General features: G+C 46.4%; 1 protein-coding gene across 1 annotated transcript in view; it reads left to right on the top strand.

Moving 5' to 3' along the window:
• PREX2 (phosphatidylinositol-3,4,5-trisphosphate dependent Rac exchange factor 2) overlaps window positions 1–21423 on the top strand; it is a 284012-nt gene that overhangs the window by 48705 nt on the left and 213884 nt on the right. Inside the window, exon 2 of the mRNA XM_083187220.1 lies at window positions 17730–17801. Within this exon, the coding sequence (XP_083043346.1) occupies window positions 17730–17801 (72 nt within the window). The remainder of the gene's footprint in view (window positions 1–17729; window positions 17802–21423) is intronic.

Below are 21423 nucleotides of genomic sequence, written 5' to 3' on the forward strand. Positions count from 1 at the left end.
GGTGTCCGCGTGGCACCGCGTCTGCGCTCGCCACGCTTCGGGTTCACGTTTATAGTGGGGGGGGGGTGGCGTGGGGGTGCATTTAACATTGTAAGCACCCATTAGGGTGCTCAAAAGCACCCTTTAGGGTGCTTATACGATTTTTCATCGCATAGGGGGTCAAAATCGCATCGCATCGCATGCCATCGGGTACATGGCATGCGATGCGATACGTTCATCGCACGATGCTGAAATCGGGCGCCGCCAAAATACACAAGTACCGAAATGATTTATTTTATGTATTTATTTACAGTTTCTTATATAGCGCAGCATATTCCTTTACGCTTTACAACTGGAAACAACAGTGATAAAACAAACTGGGTAGTAACAAAGCGACACAGAGGTAGGAGGGCCCTGCTCACAAGCTTGCAATCTGTAGGGATAATAGGAGGGATACGTAAGGATAGAATTCCATAGTATTGCAGTCCCACCAGATTACAAGGCAGTCTAGATGGGATGAAATTAGATATGAATTCTACTGGAGGTTGTGTGAGGTTCCGGAATATTGCCTGAAAAGGTGAGTTTTCGGGGAACACATGAAAGTTTGGAGGCTAGAGGAGAGTCTGAATGTGCGTGGAAGGGCATTCCATATGGTGGGTGCTGCCCGACAAAAATCCTGCAAGTGTAAGTGGGAGTGAGTAATGAATGTGGATGAGAGACGCAGATCTTGTACGTCTCGGTAACCACGGAAGCCCAGGGCCTCTGTGATGTGTGACAGAGGCGCTAGGTTTCCCTGGTTACCTAGATGCGCTGGTTTACTGGGATGGGCTACACTAGTCACGTGTAAATGAACTTGATTGACAGACTCCTTAGAAGGAGTTTTGGTGGGGGAGTGTCTGCACCAGGGGCCTTTGCTGGTTGGTTCAAGAGTTAATATTCACAGGTGTTGGTGTTGTGATCATTTTAATGATTGCTATATATTAGGCTGGCTTGTTTACTTGTGTGGGTCAGTCCAGGATGAAGGCTGTATAGGACGAAACAGAATTGTTGACTGCTATCTTGTTATGAATGGGTGATTATATGTGTGCCCTATAATCCTGAATATGCTAAGCTAAGTCTTAAGTCTTTTTGCAAACCATTCCATATATATATATATATATATATATATATATATATATATATATATACAGTACATGTATGTATGTATGTATGTATATATATATATATATATAAAACCCCGGGTCATCAGCGTGTCAGGCCTGGGTCAGCGGCGGTGTAAATGGGTCACGCCGTGTCCCTTTACACGGGACTTCTACCCAGGTGCTGACCTGGGTAGAACATGGCTAGGACCTGGGTAGAGGGCGATGTAAATGGGTATGCCAGGTAATCTGACCCGGATCCCGTTTACATGAATGGGGGACGTCCAACCTGCGGACCGCGGTCCCGGTGCTTGGAGATGATGTCATCTCCAAGCGCCGCCTCCGTCTACACTGCGGGTAGGCATTGCAGTGTAAATGGGGTAAATCCCGGAACCGACCCGGCTTGGATCCTTATTCCAAATGCCGGGTCGGATCTGGGATTTTTGGTGTAAAAGGGGTATTTTTCTCATTGCAGCTATAACTAAAGGTGCCCATACACGGTACAATTATTGTATACAATATTGTATACAATATCGCATCTTATCGCATTGCATAGGTGTTGCAATACAATGAGATGATCTGAGATCTAGTACAGTATGTGCAGCACATACTTTTTGAGCTGTGCGATGAGATGTGTGACGGGAGCGCGCATCTCATCGCACCCAAAAATTGTACCGTGTATGGGCACCTTAAGAATAAGTATAGGATCTAGAACACAATACTTGATAACTATGTCCCTGTCCCTCTTCCTCTAACCCCCAAAGCATTATGGCCTTGATATAATGGGAGATGGTTTTCCTCTGATTTTATGGAGTGTCCAACTTTATTCCACAAAAGTCAGATATTTTAATGTCGTCTGATATAATATATCCAGGTTCATTCTAAATGTTTATATTTTTATGTGCTGCACATACTTTTTGTACTAGCTTTACATCGTATTGCATCGCATTGCATGCACAATGCATGCACAAGGCATGCGATGCGATACGATGTGTACTTTAAAAGTACAAATCGGACACCCAGAACGGAGCGTGTATGGGCTTCTATACAACTTAGCCGATGTAATGGGAACTGAGTTAGAAATTTGGACACACCTGTCGGGCATAATTAGAGTTTTTTTGGGGTGAGTTGTATTCAGCAATGTTGAAACACACAATTACAGCAACTGTGCAAAAAGTATTTAATTGTCAAATTATTTTCAAACTTAAAAATATACTTTGATCTATCGAAATAGGTCATGTACTGTGCATGCACTTTTTCCCTGTATCATTATTCACAACTGAATGTGAATAGTAGGTCTATATGTCATTGCAACTGTATCAAACACTGCAGCATGCCAATAATACTGTGGCTGACAGGGGGGTTCTGAGCAATATCTTTTATGCAGACCCACAAACATCGTATTTGTATGTAACAATCGGGTGTACACAGTGCCTGATTAACCCATAGGCTGAGTAGGCTGCAGCCTAGGGCGCCAGGACCGGGAGGGGCTCCTGGCAGGTGACAGCCGAGGAATAAAATGAAGGCCTCATTTATTCTGTGCTTATTAGCTTTTACAGCAGCATTACAAGGGGAGCTACATGTGTATTAGCCTAGGGCACCTGGAAATGTAATCCGCCCTGGATTTGCATACAACTATAACTTAAGCTCTATTTCACTAATTAATACCCGTCTTCTAATACTGACCCATAATAATGATATTGTCTCTTTCTCAGCCTCCACCTCTAAACCACTATATGCCTCCTCCTCCTCCAAGACACTATTTGCCACCCACCGCCATTGTCATGGTCTGTGTACCATCCCTGAACCCCAAACCATTATCACCTTTCTAACACTAACCTGAAATGACATCTAATTGCCTCTCTTCCTCCAGATCATAATAAGCCTCTTAATACTAACTCACCTGTACTTTGTCATTGGTTTTCTTCCAGCCTACAACTTTAAACTGTTAACCACTTGAGTGGTATGGCCGGAAATTTTCTGGGCTCAGCTGCGCTGCCGCAGCGGGTTGTCCCGGAGAATTTCTGGGCATACCACTAAAATGAAGGAGTGTGCCAGTGGTGTCCAGATGTGCACCACTGGCAAATCACCTTTCCGGGCACCCCCCTCCCCCAGTGGCCGCTCTGCCCTCCCCTCCCATCAATCCCCCTCATCTCTCAGCTCAGGCGATTGTACGCCGGAGCTCCCCTGCCGCCATTAGTTTTAGTAATAAGCAGGCAGCAGGCTCAGGGATGTTCAGCGCGGCTCAGGGGGACTCAGGATTTCGGGTGCCTGAGTCCTCCCGAGCCACCCCGAGCCTGCCACCTATTATGATCGGTGGCTGGGGCAGCAGCAGGGCACAGGAGCTCCTGCATACGGTGCCGAAGCAGAGATGAGGGGGAGAGTTCGCAACTGGAGGGGGGGAGACAGTCGCACGTGTGTGGGGGGGGGGGGGGGGGGTTTGATGGCCCACAACTCTGTGGTGGGTTTTGCTGGGGGCAGGACAAACCTGTAATGCAAATGCAAATGATTTATTCCACCACCTGTGGAAAAGAAGCAAGGATCATGTAAAAAAAAAAAAAAACACCACCTACTAGAAGAGAGCAGGTTGAATAGAACCTGGCCACGTGGTGTGTATTGCAGCTTCTAATGAAGAATTGCCGTTAATACAAGATAAATAGTCTAATAAACTGTTAGGAAGCCCGGTGGGTATGCACTGCCAAGTCAATTATTGCCATTCTGTTTTATGCCATTTGTCAGTGCTTAAGTAGAAAGACACATCTGACATTCAGGAGAGTCCTTGGATTGACTTCTATCGTTCTCTGCTTCATTGCCAGCAAATGCAGTTCAAAGTCAGGGATCAAACCCAATTTAAAAACACCTGGTACAATGCTAGTTCATTATGGAAATTTACACCGTGCAGCATTTACATGAAACTGCTTTAAAAAAAAAAATCCTTTTAATCTCTAAATTTGAGATTGTACAAATATTCGATCTGTATTTGAAGTATATCCCAGCATTACTGTAATTTGGGGGTCATTCTGAATAAATTACCCCCCCCCCCCCCGTGGGAATGTCCTGTGTTTCATGGGAGTCCCCATGAAAACATTGGGTGTTCCCATGTGATAGCGGGCAGAAGGAGATGGGCCGGGGGCGGGCGGGCGGCTGACGTTGCATGTCTTCGGGCAGGCCCATGTAAATACAAGTCAGACTAAACTGATTTGTAGTTGAGTGGCTGAAGAAATCATTCTCCGGCAGCGGGACATGCAAGGGGACACATCCCTACCATTGTTTGTGGGGGGGGGGGCTATTCGGCAGGGAGTGCCCTCTGGGACTCAGTAAGCTGTGAGTTTCACAGCTTACTGAGTCAAACAGAATAAGAGCCTTTGTGTCACGGCCTGGACTGTCTGTGTTCCCGGCACTGACCTGGGTGCGCCAGTGGAGGGCGCAGGGAACTGGAAGCGAGGAGGCTTGAGGTAGCTGGAGCTCATGCACGGAGGCTGGAAGGAGATGACCTGCCGGGGACACAGAGGATTGGCTGAGACCTAAAGCAGAGGCGCGGGGTCTAAGCCGACAGTGGTATTCACCAGGGACCCCCGCAAGGGGATATGGACTTCGCTGCAACTGCCGACCAGGTCGCGGCCCTCTGCCCAGGTTCCCCTGTGGCTTTGGCAGGGTTTAAATAACAAGAGTCTTTAGCGGGGTACTAAAACCATCGATGGTGATCGATGGCACTGAATGCTATACAGCAACACGGAGGGTACTTGAGGAATGTGAGATGCGGCCTGGAAGCCGGGGATGACACGAGGGTAGCACAGGGAGACGCAGGAGACACTGAGGATCATTGGAGCGGCTAGGGAGCCGATACTGGAGATCACTGGGGATCGCTGGAGCGGCTAGGGAGCCGATACTGGAGATCACTGGGGATCGCTGGAGCGGCCTGGGAGCCGAGGGGAGAGGGGCACGGAACCCACTGCTAACCGGACACTGAGTAAATAACCTGGGCTGCACAAGAAGACAGGATCACACGGCAGATGGAAACACGTGGAGACTTCTGGCAGGAGTGGAATGACCAGGACGCTGAGAGTAACACAGGTGACAGCGGACTCAGGAAACCGGACCTCTGGAGCACGTGGGGAGTCTTGACAGGAGCTTAACGCTGGAGAACTCACAGGTAAACTGACGAGTTGTTCAAGACAAGGAGGAGACTGTGAGCTAGGCTTTTATCCCTCCAGGTGATTAGGGAATCAGACGCAGGTGATGGGATTAGCCGCAGCAGCAGCACACAGACCAGGAAGTAAGTTGGAGCTTACCTGGATCATGTGACCCGCAGTTTGATTAGGGAATACACCTGGAGGTCACAGTGACGCAGGGGCAACTTGGAAGCAAAAGACATCACGCCAGGGATTGCCGACTGTGCCGGCAGCTGATCTACGGAGGACACTACCCCAGCGTGCCGGTAAGGGGCGCATGCGAGCGGTGCAAGAACCGGGGTTCATGACAGTACCCCCCCCTTTTAGGGTGGGCACCGAACACCCTTTGGGCTTACTCGGATTGTCTTTATGAAAGGCTGCAATCAAACGGGGAGCATGCACATCTGCAGCATTGATCCAGCTTCTTTCTTCCGGGCCATAGCCCTTCCAATCGATGAGATATTGGATGCTTCCATATCTTCTGCGAGAATCCACCACCTTATCGACTTCGAATTCAACCCCTCGATGGGTATAAACTCTGGGGAGCTCAGGAGTAGCACTTTGGAAACGGTTGAGAACAAGAGGTCGCAATAAGGATATTTGGAAGGAATTTGGGATTTTCAGGTATGGTGGTAGCTTCAGCTTATACGCTACAGGATTGATCCTTTGGATCACAGGGAATGGCCCGATGAATCGTGGGGCGAACTTCATGGACAGGACTCGTAAGCGAAGATTTCGGGTAGAGAGCCATACCTTGTCACCAAGTTTTAACTGAGGAACTGCCCTCCTTTTACGGTCAGCAAAGAATTTATATCTTTTTGAGGCTTTCTTGAGAGAAACATGTACATTTTTCCAAACTTGTGAGAAATGCTTGAGTATGGAAGATGCGGCAGGCACTTCCAAGGCTGGTAAAGGCTCAAAGACGAGGGTGTTGACCGTACACTACGTAGAAAGGAGAGTAGCCAGTAGCTGTGTGGTATCTGAAATTGTGGGCAAATTCTGCCCAAGGCAGCAGACTGACCCAGTTATCTTCTGACGAGGAGACATACAGGCGGAGGAATGCTTCCAGATCTTGGTTAACCCTCTCTGTTTGCCCATTAGACTGCGGGTGGTACGCTGTGAAAAAGTTCAATTTTACCTTCAGGGCAGAACAGAGAGCTCTCCAAAAGCGGGCTATAAATAAGCACTCCACGATCGGAGACAATATCTGCAGGGAGTCCATGAATCCGAAAGATATGTTGGATGAAGATCTGAGCGAGCTTGGGAGCAGAGGGCAGACCAGTCAACGGAATGAGATTTTTACAAAAGAGAGAATGGATTGTCATATGGCGGTGCACCATTTATAGAAAAGAGTCATAAAATTTACCTTTTATTATTTATATTTTAAAAGTGAAGAACACGAAATATGACAAACAACAAATAACATTAACACAAGTGAAAACAGTGTGCTATTAAAAGGGGGCTGTAGCAGGGGCGGGGCCTCTGTGACCAAGAACCTGATTATTGGACCATTCAAATCAGAACAAGCCTTATAAGCCTACCCTGGGCACCTATACTGGTTGCCCTGAGGAAGACCTACGAAGCGTACGCCGGCCGACCCAGCCGTGCGCACGTTCCTCCAGCAATTCCCTACCCCCCTTTTTTTGTGTTCTATGAAATGTATTTATTAGTCCTTTTCAGGACTCTAATGTATTAGCAGCCTCTTGTCACTAGTCACCCTAAGACCACGCCAGCAGCAGTACGAGCTGACAGTGGCACAGGGTTGGACTCAAAGACATACGGCAACTGAAATCCTGTTTGCGGCACTTGTCCCTAGGACAGGGAGTGCGCGCCGATAGCTACCTGTTATACGGAGAACGGACGGCTCCCCGCTAGCTGTACGCGACCATAGTATCAGGTCGACAGCACGGGGTTCTACCTAGTACCTGTGATACTATTGTTACCGTTACCACCAGCCTCTCCTTTTGGGGGAATCATTGCTTACCGTCCATATAGGGCAGGTTTAAGCTGTACTGGTTAAAGAGTCTCCCTGCGACCGTAACTATAAGCTATATTCTCAATAAACGGCGTAAGGAAATAACTCCACACCATCAGCTTAATTAATAACCCTAGCCCAGGTAGCAAAGTTTATCCGGGCATTGAATTGATTCACTAGCAGTAACCCATATATATAATAGAGGTGCTGCATCACCCTAAAAACCCGCTCTGTAAGCACTGATTTAATAGTGACCTCAGACGGAAAGGGGTAACCGATTAGTGATATTACTGCATTTCTGTGATAACACACAGCTCAATTGTATTATCAATATACAAATAATACAAACAGCACCACGCCAGATAAACTGGTAATTAATTGAGCTAATTAATTCAATCTCAATCAACTTAAGTACCAAACACCACATCCAAGTAGCTAACAGACAGGCTGTTACATTTGTATATAGAACACAAACCTATTTAAGATTGACACACTTCTCTCCTCAAACAATTGTTTAAAAGGTCAAGAAGGAGAAAGCTAGTAGTGTAATTGATAATATAGAATAGAGGGAATTTGCTCCGGGAACTCGCACGTGCCTTTTAATAGCACACTGTTTTCACTTGTGTTAATGTTATTTGTTGTTTGTCATATTTCGTGTTCTTCACTTTTAAAATATAAATAATAAAAGGTAAATTTTATGACTCTTTTCTATAAATGGTGCACCGCCATATGACAATCCATTCTCTCTTTTGTAAAAATCTCATTAAATAAATTGTCGGTGGGAGCACACCCCTGGATCTAATAGAAACTGAATAAACTTGACCAGAGGGGGCCAATTAAATAAATTAAAAAACTATTCTGATATCTATCTCCCTTCCTGTGCAATTGATCACCAAAAGCTCCTACATACCAGTCAACGGAATGAAATGTGCCATTTTGGAGAACCGGTCTACCACCACCCAGATGGTATTACATTCTTGGGACTTTGGGAGCTCGGAAATAAAGTCCATGGAAATGTGCGTCCAGGGACGCATGGGAGTGGGCAACGGAAGGAGAGCACCGGCAGGGGATTGACGATGGACTTTATGCTGGGCACAAGTAGGACATGAGGCCACGAAATCCTGGACATCCTTTTTCATGTGAGGCCACCAATATGACCGGCGAAGAATCTCCAGGGTTTTGTGAACGCCTGGGTGACCGGAGAAGGGCGAGGCATGAGCCCAGGATAAGATTTTGGGCTGGAGCTCTGGTAGAACCAGTGTCTTTCCTCGAGGTGGCACAGGCGACACATGGGTGGCGGCAAAAGCCGTAGGACTGATGATGGGACGCTGTTCTTGCAGCACTGTGTCATCTTCCATAGAACGGGATAGTGCATCGGCTTTTGCATTCTGGGACCCAGGACGGTAGAAAATTTTAAAGCTGAATCGTGAAAAGAATAAGGACCAACGAGCTTGACGGGAATTTAGGCACTGGGCTGTCTGGACGTACAGTAAGTTCTTGTGATCTGTGAAGATGGACACGGGAAACTTGGCCCCTTCTAACAGATATCGCCATTCTTCCAGTGCAAGTTTTATCGCCAACAACTCTTGATCGCCAATGGAGTAGTTTTTCTCGGCAGGGAGGAATTTCCGAGAGAAAAACCCACAGGGATGCTGTTTGCCATCGTCTGTAACTTGAGAGAGCACAGCTCCAACACCCACATTCGAGGCATCGACTTCCAAGAGGAAGGGTTTGTCTGTATCTGGCTGCCGGAGGATGGGGGCAGATATGAAGGCTTGCTTTAGCAGGTGGAATGCGGACAAGGCTTCTTCGGACCAGGCAGCTGGGTTGGCACCTTTTTGGGTGAGAGCTGTGATGGGAGAAATGAGGGTAGAGAATCCTTTGACAAATTTTCTGTAATAGTTGGCAAAGCCAATAAAACGTTGGACTGCTTTGAGAGTGGTTGGTTGGGACCAACTATTGATGGCTTCAAGTTTTGCGGGATCCATTCGCAACTCTGAGCCAGACACAATATACCCTAGGAAGGGTATCTGGGGAACTTCGAACGTGCACTTAGAGAGTTTACCGTACAATTTATTAGCACGTAAACGGGATAGCACTTCTTTGACTTGAGAACGATGAGACTGGAGATCTGAAGAAAAAATCAAAATATCGTCGAGGTACACAACAAGATATTTATATAAGACATCTCTGAAAATTTCATTGACGAATTCTTGAAAGACGGCAGGTGCATTACTGAGACCGAAGGGCATCACTAGATACTCGTAATGCCCATCTCTAGTGTTGAAGGCTGTCTTCCATTCGTCGCCTTTGCGAATTCTGATTAGGTTGTACGCCCCTCTGAGGTCAAGCTTGGTAAAAAATTTTGCACCTTTGATACGATCAAATAACTCAGTGATCAAGGGAAGAGGATAACTGTTCTTGATGGTTATCTCATTGAGACCTCTATAATCTATGCATGGGCGTAACCCTCCATCTTTTTTTTTCACAAAAAAGAATCCTGCACCAGCAGGGGAGGTAGAGGGCCGGATAAAACCTTTCTGGAGATTTTCTTGAATATACTCAGACATCGCTTCCATAGAACGGGATAGTGCATCGGCTTTTGCATTCTGGGACCCAGGACGGTAGAAAATTTTAAAGCTGAATCGTGAAAAGAATAAGGACCAACGAGCTTGACGGGAATTTAGGCACTGGGCTGTCTGGACGTACAGTAAGTTCTTGTGATCTGTGAAGATGGACACGGGAAACTTGGCCCCTTCTAACAGATATCGCCATTCTTCCAGTGCAAGTTTTATCGCCAACAACTCTTGATCGCCAATGGAGTAGTTTTTCTCGGCAGGGAGGAATTTCCGAGAGAAAAACCCACAGGGATGCTGTTTGCCATCGTCTGTAACTTGAGAGAGCACAGCTCCAACACCCACATTCGAGGCATCGACTTCCAAGAGGAAGGGTTTGTCTGTATCTGGCTGCCGGAGGATGGGGGCAGATATGAAGGCTTGCTTTAGCAGGTGGAATGCGGACAAGGCTTCTTCGGACCAGGCAGCTGGGTTGGCACCTTTTTGGGTGAGAGCTGTGATGGGAGAAATGAGGGTAGAGAATCCTTTGACAAAGCCAATAAAACGTTGGACTGCTTTGAGAGTGGTTGGTTGGGACCAACTATTGATGGCTTCAAGTTTTGCGGGATCCATTCGCAACTCTGAGCCAGACACAATATACCCTAGGAAGGGTATCTGGGGAACTTCGAACGTGCACTTAGAGAGTTTACCGTACAATTTATTAGCACGTAAACGGGATAGCACTTCTTTGACTTGAGAACGATGAGACTGGAGATCTGAAGAAAAAATCAAAATATCGTCGAGGTACACAACAAGATATTTATATAAGACATCTCTAAAAATTTCATTGACGAATTCTTGAAAGACGGCAGGTGCATTACTGAGACCGAAGGGCATCACAAGATACTCGTAATGCCCATCTCTAGTGTTGAAGGCTGTCTTCCATTCGTCGCCTTTGCGAATTCTGATTAGGTTGTACGCCCCTCTGAGGTCAAGCTTGGTAAAAAATTTTGCACCTTTGATACGATCAAATAACTCAGTGATCAAGGGAAGAGGATAACTGTTCTTGATGGTTATCTCATTGAGACCTCTATAATCTATGCATGGGCGTAACCCTCCATCTTTTTTTTTCACAAAAAAGAATCCTGCACCAGCAGGGGAGGTAGAGGGCCGGATAAAACCTTTCTGGAGATTTTCTTGAATATACTCAGACATCGCTTTGGTCTCAGGGATTGACAGAGGATAAGTACGCCCCTTAGGAGGGGACTTCCCAGGGAGGAGATCGATGGGACAATCCCATCGGCGGTGTGGAGGCAGCACATCAGCGGCTTGTTCACTGAAAACATCGCTGAATTCATGATACACTGAGGGAAGACCCGGAAGGCTTTTAATTGCAGAAGATCGAACCGGAGTTACTTCAGTCAAGCAATGTTTCTGGCAATATTCACTCCATTCCACAATTTGGAGAGATCTCCAATCGATACGGGGGTTGTGGAATTGTAGCCACGGCAACCCTAACACAAGGTCATAAGAGGATTTAGGAATGACCAGGAAATCCATACATTCTTGATGAAGTACCCCTACGTGGAATGAGACAGGAACTGTCCGATGCACAATATCACTTCCGGGAATCCTACTTCCATCCACCGCTGTCAAGTAGTGAGGTTGGGAAAGAGGCAGAATCGGAATTTTGCACTTTTTTACCAGCTCGGCTGAGATAAAGTTCCCTGCAGCCCCGGAGTCTGCCAAGGCTGAGACTTGCAGGGTACCCACAGGGGACACAAGGGCAACAAGTAGAATCAAGTCAGTGGTGGGAGGAGTTTTACTGAAACAACCTAACCTGACTCCCCCACTGCAGGTTAGGGCTTGGCGTTTCCCGGACGCTTGGGACAGGACCCAATGAAGTGGCCGGGGGCGGCACAGTAAATACATAATTTTTCTTTTTGCCTCCTGGACCGTTCCTCTGTAGATAACCTGGATCTACCTATTTGCATAGGTTCTTCTGTAGCGGTTGTCGCAGGACGGTGCTGAGGCGGAGGCGGAACTCGGGGAACTACTTTCTTTAATCTTTCTAAACCTCGCTCTCTTAGGCGCAGGTCTATTTTGACACACAAGGAAATTAATTCTTCAAGCTGCTCAGGGAGATCTCGGGTGGCTAGTTTATCTTTGATGCGTTCTGAGACGCCCAACTAGAAGGCGGCTGTTAACGCCTCATTGTTCCATTTGAGCTCGGAGGCAAGAGTCTGAAATTGAACCACGAATTGGCCCATGGAATGAGAGCCCTGTTTAAGGCGGAGAATTTCTGTAGAGGCTGATGCAGGCCTTCCTGGCTCATCGAATATCCGTCGGAAGGTAGAGACGAATCTGTCATAATCGGTGAGAATTGGATCAGATCTTTCCCAGGGGGGTGATATCCAATCTAGGGCAGAACCAGTCAGCAAGGAGACAATATATGCTATCTTGGTCCTGGCAGTCGGAAAGTTCTGCGGCAGAAGTTCAAATTGGATGTCACATTGGTTTAGAAAGCCTCTACAACCTTTGGGATTGCCATCATATTTATTAGGAGTAGGCAGCTGAAGACGAGGAATATATGCTGGGGCATGAGTGGCAGGCTGATTAGATACCGGTGGCGGAGGAGGCCGGAGAGACTGCTGGAGGGAATCCAGACGAGTGGACACATCCTGGAGGTATGTAATCACCTGCTGCTGCGTCGCTTCTTGTGTTTCCATACGCGAGGTGACATCTTGGAGAGCCGCTGGCCCCACACTATGGTCACGTGCCGAGTCCATCGGTCTTGAACAATCTGTCACGGCCTGGACTGTCTGTGTTCCCGGCACTGACCTGGGTGCGCCAGTGGAGGGCGCAGGGAACTGGAAGCGAGGAGGCTTGAGGTAGCTGGAGCTCATGCACGGAGGCTGGAAGGAGATGACCTGCCGGGGACACAGAGGATTGGCTGAGACCTAAAGCAGAGGCGCGGGGTCTAAGCTGACAGTGGTATTCACCAGGGACCCCCGCAAGGGGATATGGACTTCGCTGCAACTGCCGACCAGGTCGCGGCCCTCTGCCCAGGTTCCCCTGTGGCTTTGGCAGGGTTTAAATAACAAGAGTCTTTAGCGGGGTACTAAAACCATCGATGGTGATCGATGGCACTGAATGCTATACAGCAACACGGAGGGTACTTGAGGAATGTGAGATGCGGCCTGGAAGCCGGGGATGACACGAGGGTAGCACAGGGAGACGCAGGAGACACTGAGGATCACTGGAGCGGCTAGGGAGCCGATACTTGAGATCACTGGGGATCACTGGAGCGGCTAGGGAGCCGATACTGGAGATCACTGGGGATCGCTGGAGCGGCCTGGGAGCCGAGGGGAGACGGGCACGGAACCCACTGCTAACCGGACACTGAGTAAATAACCTGGGCTGCACAAGAAGACAGGATCACACGGCAGATGGAAACACGTGGAGACTTCTGGCAGGAGTGGAATGACCAGGACGCTGAGAGTAACACAGGTGACAGCGGACTCAGGAAACCGGACCTCTGGAGCACGTGGGGAGTCTTGACAGGAGCTTAACGCTGGAGAACTCACAGGTAAACTGACAAGTTGTTCAAGACAAGGAGGAGACTGTGAGCTAGGCTTTTATCCCTCCAGGTGATTAGGGAATCAGACGCAGGTGATGGGATTAGCCGCAGCAGCAGCACACAGACCAGGAAGTAAGTTGGAGCTTACCTGGATCATGTGACCCGCAGTTTGATTAGGGAATACACCTGGAGTTCACAGTGACGCAGGGGCGACTTGGAAGCAAAAGACATCACGCCAGGGATTGCCGACTGTGCCGGCAGCTGATCTACGGAGGACACTACCCCAGCGTGCCGGTAAGGGGCACATGCGAGCGGTGCGAGAACCGGGGTTCATGACACTTTGTATAGTAGAAAAACTGGTAGGGGGCATAAAGTACACATGGAGCAATTTAAGCCCCATTTCTAAGCGATCTCACTAGATTGCATGCACTGTCTACCCCTCTAAGATCGCCTATAAGCAGCGATGTGTGCTGAGCGATTTGTGCTTAGGCAGCTCGCTCAGCATGGGGTACCTGTTGCCCTGTATGTACAGATACAGGGACAGCACACCTTCCAATGTCCTAAAATGTGTTTAAATTTCCCAGATAGCTTATCTACCTTTTACCACCCTCTCTTGTACACCTTGCAGGAGACAGACAAGGACAGGTGTGGGGGGTGGTGAAGCAGTTTGCATGGACATGGCCGCTCCCCCGCTGTATAATGCTGCAATTCATCAGGGAAGTGGCTGGGCTGTAGCAGGGTGATAGTAGGAAAGAGCTTGGTAATTGGCAAAAAATGATAGTGTTAAAGCCATCTTAGATAGATTTCCATGTGTGGCAGATGCTATGAGCTGAGAAACTCTCCAACCTTAAAATGTTTTAAGGGTTCTATTTATCATACAGAGAAAAGTCCTGAACCTAGAAAACTGGTGCTTTTTTTTTAAGTGATGGGAATCACTTAAAAAAGAAGCACCATGGCCAGTGATAGTCATTACTGATTACCTCCAGCGTGTGTGTGGCTGATCAGTATTGAAATACATGGCCATTTTCCAGTGCTGAATTGGCACATTCTAGACAACAGCGCTGCTGCATTGCTATCCAAAGTGCTCAAAGGATGCCCAGGGCATGCCTCCTGCAGTTTTTGGATGTGTCACATTGTCCAGACCAGTGGTTCTCAAACTCAGTACTCAGGACCCCATGCAGTTCATGTTTTCCAGGTTACCCGACAGGTGCACTCATAACTGACTGATACATTTTAAAAGATCCACAGGTGGAGCTAATTATTTTACTTGATTCTGTGAGGAGACCTGGAAAACATGCACTGTGTGGGGGTCCTGAGGTCCGACTTTGAGAACCTGTGGTCCAGACCAATCTCCGCTATTACTGCCATCAATACCGCCACTCAGCTATATAATTTGACATTATATATTTTTCAAATATTGATTTGTAGATTTGCCACTTTTTTGTAACCTGTGCACCAACCTACCCCAATTCCTATGTACCCTCTCAACTGGGCATGGGAAATAAGACTAGGCTTCTGACTTGTAACTTTTCCAGTCTTTGTAGACATGCATTTATCTTGAATCGCTAAAGGAAACATTTGTATCCCAAATGGAAACCCATCTGTCAACAGAATAGATATTTTCTATACTGAAGTCAGGATTCCGGGGATAACAGAGCACTAAAGCAGTCCTAGTGTATGTGTTTGAGGATCTTCTGATAGCAGGAGACAGTGGTGGCTGTTTCATCCTAATGGAGCTTCCTGACAATTGCTAAGAAGAAGTGATAACTGGCTGCAACTGAATCCTGGTAAATCAGTTTCTTATGAAAGGCATAGTCAAATAACAAGGCTGCTTCTGGGGCAGCCAACTGGATAAAGCTTGGGGATTCTAAATGACAAAGCTGTAATAATGTGCAGAATCTTAGTGGTATCCTGGATAGTGGCAGACCCGTAAAATGCAGGATTTTGCAGAATGTGGGGGTGGGGCTTGATGATGTCAGAGCCAGGCCCGCAAATTTCCCAGTCATCTCTTCTCTGGGTTTCTCCAGAAGAGGAGCAAAAAAACGTAGTCAGGAATTACAAAAACACCCATGTTTCCTTTACTCTCTGTCTGTAGAATTTCATACCTGTTGCCTGATTGGTTTTTTGAGATTTAAACCCCTAAATTACCAAGCACTTCTGATTCCTTATACTCTGGGGCAAACACAGATTTTCTGGAGGTGGTCCAAATCTTTGATTTTAGAGAGATTGTCACCAGCCCATGAAGGATTTAATTAGCATGTAAGAAACTATAGTCTCCCCCAAGAAAGTGCAGGTCATGCAAAACAGTACTGTACTTCAGGCCTAATGATCAAGGTAAGCCACTTACTTATGCTCTCTCTGGTGCTCAGATACACAGACACACACACACACACAGCAAACTTGGGGCGGGATGTACTAAGCATTGCATCTGTGATGCTGTGTAGCCCACCACTTACCACATAGATAGTAATCGCATATGTACTTACATATTTGTTTACTGCTGCAAATGATATATCTCCTGAGAAGAGCTGACCTTCACGAATACAGGACTTCTGGATTTGGGCTCCAATAGTCTGTCCGTACATGTGCAGAGTGACTCAGCAGCTGCAGGGGGTGCCGGGAGGGGTACAATTAGAGTTTCCCCAAAGTGAATTGTGGGGGGAGCCCATAGGCTTCTATAGGGTAACATCAGAAAACACTGGTGTTGCTCACCACATCCAATTTTCGGAATGCATCGCATGCCTGAGCTTGGTACACATGGAAAATGCGACCAAAGTCCAAAACTGGCCATTTTCAGGTTTTTGGCTGCATTTTCCTTTTAGCACTTCCCATCTTTGGTAGAAAAATCGGTACTTGTGTATTATCTGGGTGCCCAATTTTTTCATTGCATGCCACTACAATGCGATGCGATGCGATTTTTTATTGTAAAGACCCGATTTTTAATTGTATAGTCACCCATGGGTGATTTCATACCCCCACTATCCAACTACGCATTGAGTTGATTTTATATAGTGTGGCGCGCCCAGCGAGCCACCGAGCCCGAAGCGTGACGAGTGTAGCGAGCCCTGCGAGGGGACGTGGAGTACTTTACAGGTATTCTGCGTCCCCTTGCGGGGCTCGCTGCGCTCGCGTGATTGGCAAAATGGGAATGAAGTGGCTTGCTATAACAATTTACATATGCACACACACATTCATATATTGTTATATATATATTATACACACATATACATATATGTTTGCACCTCTCAATCCCTCCTTCCCTGCACCTCTTCATCCCCATCACCCATGTACCTCTCACTTCCTCCTTCCCTGCATCTCTCCATCCCAGTCACCTCTCATTCACTCCTTCCCTGCATCTCTCCATCCCAGTCACCTCTCATTCACTCCTTCCCTGCATCTCTGCATCCCAGTCACCTCTCATTCCCTCCTCCCCTGCACCTCTCAATCCCCCTTCCACTCCTACACCTCCCTTTCCCCATCTCCACTGCACTTCTCCATCATGTAACCTGTCACTCCCTCCTTATATCCACCTCTCTGTCCCCCTGTCAACCCTGCACCTTTCCATCCCCCTGAACCTCTCGGGCCCTCTGTCCTATCCTGTACCTTTCCATTCCCCTTGAAACTCTCCAGAACACTGGCCCTGCCCGGTGCTATTACAAGATTTATTCAGCATGCAGGATATTTATCACCAGGCAATAGCAGCACGTGCTGCGCATCACCATCGCTATGGTCCCTACACATGGAGCAATGTAATGGCATCTTCTAAGCCATCTACTTTGATCCCATAGAAAATGCCCCGTGTAGGCTCCATTAGGAACATGCTTTAATATTTGCTGCTTTCCCAATCAAATGTGAGTTGGTCCATACCAGGCAGTTTTGTAATGTTTGTGCTGGATGATCCCCCCGGGATTCAACACCCGGGAACCAGCGTGCTACACATACTCCTAAGCATGCTCCGAACATGGCTCGCAGACTGAGCAGTGCACAGGTGTTGCTTCTATAATCTATCGCTTTTAAGAAATAAGGTAAGTATAAGGTATAACAAACCTATGAATCTATTATTTATATATATCACTCCTACTGCTAGAAGATGGTGTTTTGGGTTACATATAACATCCATTATATAATGGCAATGGCCTAGTGGATGAACATAATATTACAGGAGAGGGTGGGAGGGAATCTGGTCTTGCTTAGGATGTTTTGAAAGTTTTAGCATTTTTTTGCAACAAAAATATATTTGGTAAATGCTATTGGATGATGCTTGTTTATTTCCTTTTGGTGTGACAGTGTCAGAAATGTATACTGACATGGATTTTATTTTTTTCCTAGGCATTTTTACATCGAATGATGCAATACGCAGCTTCAAAATCTGAGAAAAATGTCACAGAGGAAACCGTAAAGGTTAGTTTCGAGATTGCTGATGGTTGCGTTCGATATTCAGCTTGTGTGACCGTAGTCTGACTTCCACCGATAATGTCATCTGGATGAAAAAAAGTTACAGGGATTATGACATAGTTTAAAGACCTCAGTATAAAACAGGTGACCTCTCATAACCCTGTTATAAAATATGAAGGACGTGTGGGTGCTAAGGTGCTAGAGCAGTTAATATGATAGATGTAGGAAGATTAGCTGCTCCCTAACAGTTCTTCTATGATGACAAAAATACAGAAGTAAAGCAATGTAAGAAGAGCGCTATATCCTTCTCAGCCGCCTCTAAAAATAATTAAAAAATTTAGAAAAAGCATTACCACAGTGACCCGAGTTTTAATTTTTTTTTTTAGATACATTTTATTTTTGTAATCATTTATAGATGAGAAACATATAGCGTGCTTGTTAAATTGCTTTGTTAGTTGCTGTAATGACAGCAGAAGGAGAAAGTTTGGTTTTACATAATTATGTTTTCATTTTCTCTGGCAGGGGGCCAATAGGCAAACATCTAAAACCACACTTCTTGCTTCTGTCTGAGCAACCTCATCCACATTTATATGCCAGAGAAGAACCCTCTCAAACCCCTTTATATGCCTCAGAGCCCCATCATGCCCCTTTATATGCCTCAGAACCCCTTTATGTCCCTTTTTTTTTTTTTACCTCAGAGACCCTTAATGCTCCTTCATATTAGAGATGTGTGGATCCGTTCTATGGAGATCTGAGCCCACACAAATTTTGTTAATCCAAATTAAAACATGGTCCAGATCTTCCTGCACATCTCTACTTTATTAAACCTCCTCAGTCATGTTCATCAGCGATGACCCCTCAGTCATGTTTCTCAGCGATGACCACTCAGTCATGTTCCTCAGTGATGACCCCTCAGTCATGTTCCTCAGTGATGACCCCTCAGTCATGTTCCTCAGTGATGACCACTCAGTCATGTTCCTCAGCGATGACCACTTAGTCATGTTCCTCAGCGATGACCACTCAGTCATGTTCCTCAGCGATGACCCCTCAGTCATATTCCTCAGCGATGACCCCTCAGTCATGTTTCTTTATATACATCAGCCTCAGAGCTACCTCAGTCATTACACTTAGTATGACATAGCCACCTCCATTTTGTCTTCCTCTATATTATATATATATAAAGACATCTATGGTGTACATGTGCTTCCACATGCTCCAGGACACCCAGTGAAATACTGCTTGGTTGGTCAGTAAATGCACCATTGTTTCTCCATAAGAGAATGGTCTCCTATGTGAGCGGTTCCGCAAATTTGCATCCAACCGCTTTTAGCGACACATCTGCACCTCTCCCATAAGGCATGACATCTCCGTGTGTCTTTTTTGGCCACCCCTTTGCTATCTCCAAATCACGATTCATGATTGCCCCTTACATTCTGCTACTGAGCATCTATCAACTCTGCTCGGACTAAGGGCCTAATTCAAACCTGATTGCAGGGCAAGTTTGTTCTCAAAATGGGCAAAACCATGCTGCACTGCAGGTGGGGCAGATGTAACTTGTGCAGAGTGTTAGATTTGGGTGGGTTTTTTTCAAACTGAAATCTACATTGCAGTGTTAAAAATAAAGCAGCCAGTATATACCCTGCACAGATACAAAATAGCTCACTCAGTGCACTGCAGGTAGGGCAATTACATTTGCCCTACCTGCAGTGCACATGGTTTTACCCATTTTGAGAACAATTTTGTCCTGCAATCGGGTCTGAATTTGGCCTCAAATCAGGATGCATTGTGATGCATGCACAGAAGAAATAACATTGGCCACTTGCTTGCCTAGCAAGTGTCACTGAATCAGGTCCAATGAGTGGCACTTGGGAATGTCCCACCTATTGACATCTCCATAATCCCAGATGGTCCTAATATATGCACTCCTACTACGTTTTAGAGAAGCTGGATTTTTATACAGCTATTATTTATTTATTAACGGTTTATTACAAAGTGCAGAAAGTTCCATTGTGCTTTACAGTTGGAAACAACAGTGATAAAACAAAACCGTTTAATGACAGACAATTATCATACCTCAGTGGCCTAATGCAGGATTGTACAAATGGGCCCTTATTCTGGTTCACTCGCAAAGGCAAATTCCTTCTCAAATGGACAAAACCATGCCCACTACAGGTTAGCATATGTAACATGTGCAGAGAGAGTTAGATTTGGGTGAGTTATTTTGTTTCTGTGCAGGGAAAATACTGACTGCTTTATTTTTACACTGCAATATAGATCTCACTTTGAAGTAAAGCCATCACCCAAATCTAATTCTCTCTGCAGAAGTTACATCTGTTCCACCTGCAGTGCACATAGTTTTGCCGATTGAGAAGGAATTTGCTTTTGCGAGTGAACCAGAATAATGGCCATGGTTTATCTTCTGCTAATGCACAGCTACTCTAGTATTCCCAGCATTCCCTGCTGCCAGCCTTTGCTTACCCATGATTTAAAGAAATAAGAGTTTACGGTACTTATGTATTATCTGGGCTGCCGATTTTTTTATTGTATGCCTTAACTTAAGCCATACAATCAGATGCGATGCGATATCGCATCGCATCGCATACGACCATATCTCATGCGATGCGATGCGATGACCCGATTTTTCCATAGGATTCAATGTTAAAATGGACTGAGTCCATTTTAACATGGAATTCAATGGGAAAAAGGGGTCCTTTTCATACCCCTACTATCCAAGTGGGCATGGAGTTGGATATAAACCTGTGGCGAGCGCAGCGAGCCACCGAGCCCGAAGCGTGGCGAGCGAAGCGAGCCCCGCGAGGGGACGGTATTCTGTGTCCCCTCGCGGGGCTCGCTACGCTCGCCACGCTTCGGACTCGGTGGCTCGCTACACTCGCCACAGGTTTATATCCAACTCCATGCCCACTTGGATAGTAGGGGTATGAAAAGGACCCCTTTTTCCCATTGAATTCCATGTTAAAATGGACTCAGTCCATTTTAACATTGAATCCTATGGAAAAATCGGGTCCATCGCATCGCCTCGCATGCGATATGGTCGGATGCGATGCGATGGACCCGGTTTTAAAATCGGCAGCCCAGTTAGTACATAAGTACCGAGTTTACTGTTTGCAGTACTGACTGCACGTGAACTTGAATATTTGTCAGGAACACAGCTATTGCAGTCTCTCAGCCAAACAGAAGTAGATGTTTGTTTCTAAGGAATCGTTTTATCGCTCGGTATTCATCGCGGCGCCTCCTCCCTCCGCACGTAATGTATTGTGCAAACATTTTTCAACTTAGTACAGAATAAATTTGTGCTCCACATGCATTAATCTTTTTATCTGATTGTGATGCTGCCTCTACATTGCTATACATCCGGCACAGACATATTACAGTTTCATGCCGTATTCTGTGCTCTGGGCAGAGAAATGAGGATACTGAGGTAATTTCTCTCAGGCGCATTCTCATACAAAGAATGCAAATGTACAAAAGAGTATGCTGCCCTGTGTGTGTCCGCAGATCACTGGCAAATAGCCGCAGGGGATTTAACTGACTGCAGTTCATTGGGAAAAACAAATGCGTGGAAAATTAATACAGTATTTTGAACAGAAGAGTGATCTTAGTTTGCCAT

Source organism: Crinia signifera, chromosome 5 (assembly GCF_055691185.1).
Source record: "Crinia signifera chromosome 5, ASM5569118v1, whole genome shotgun sequence".
In the NCBI taxonomy this organism is placed as follows: Eukaryota; Metazoa; Chordata; class Amphibia; order Anura; family Myobatrachidae; genus Crinia; species Crinia signifera.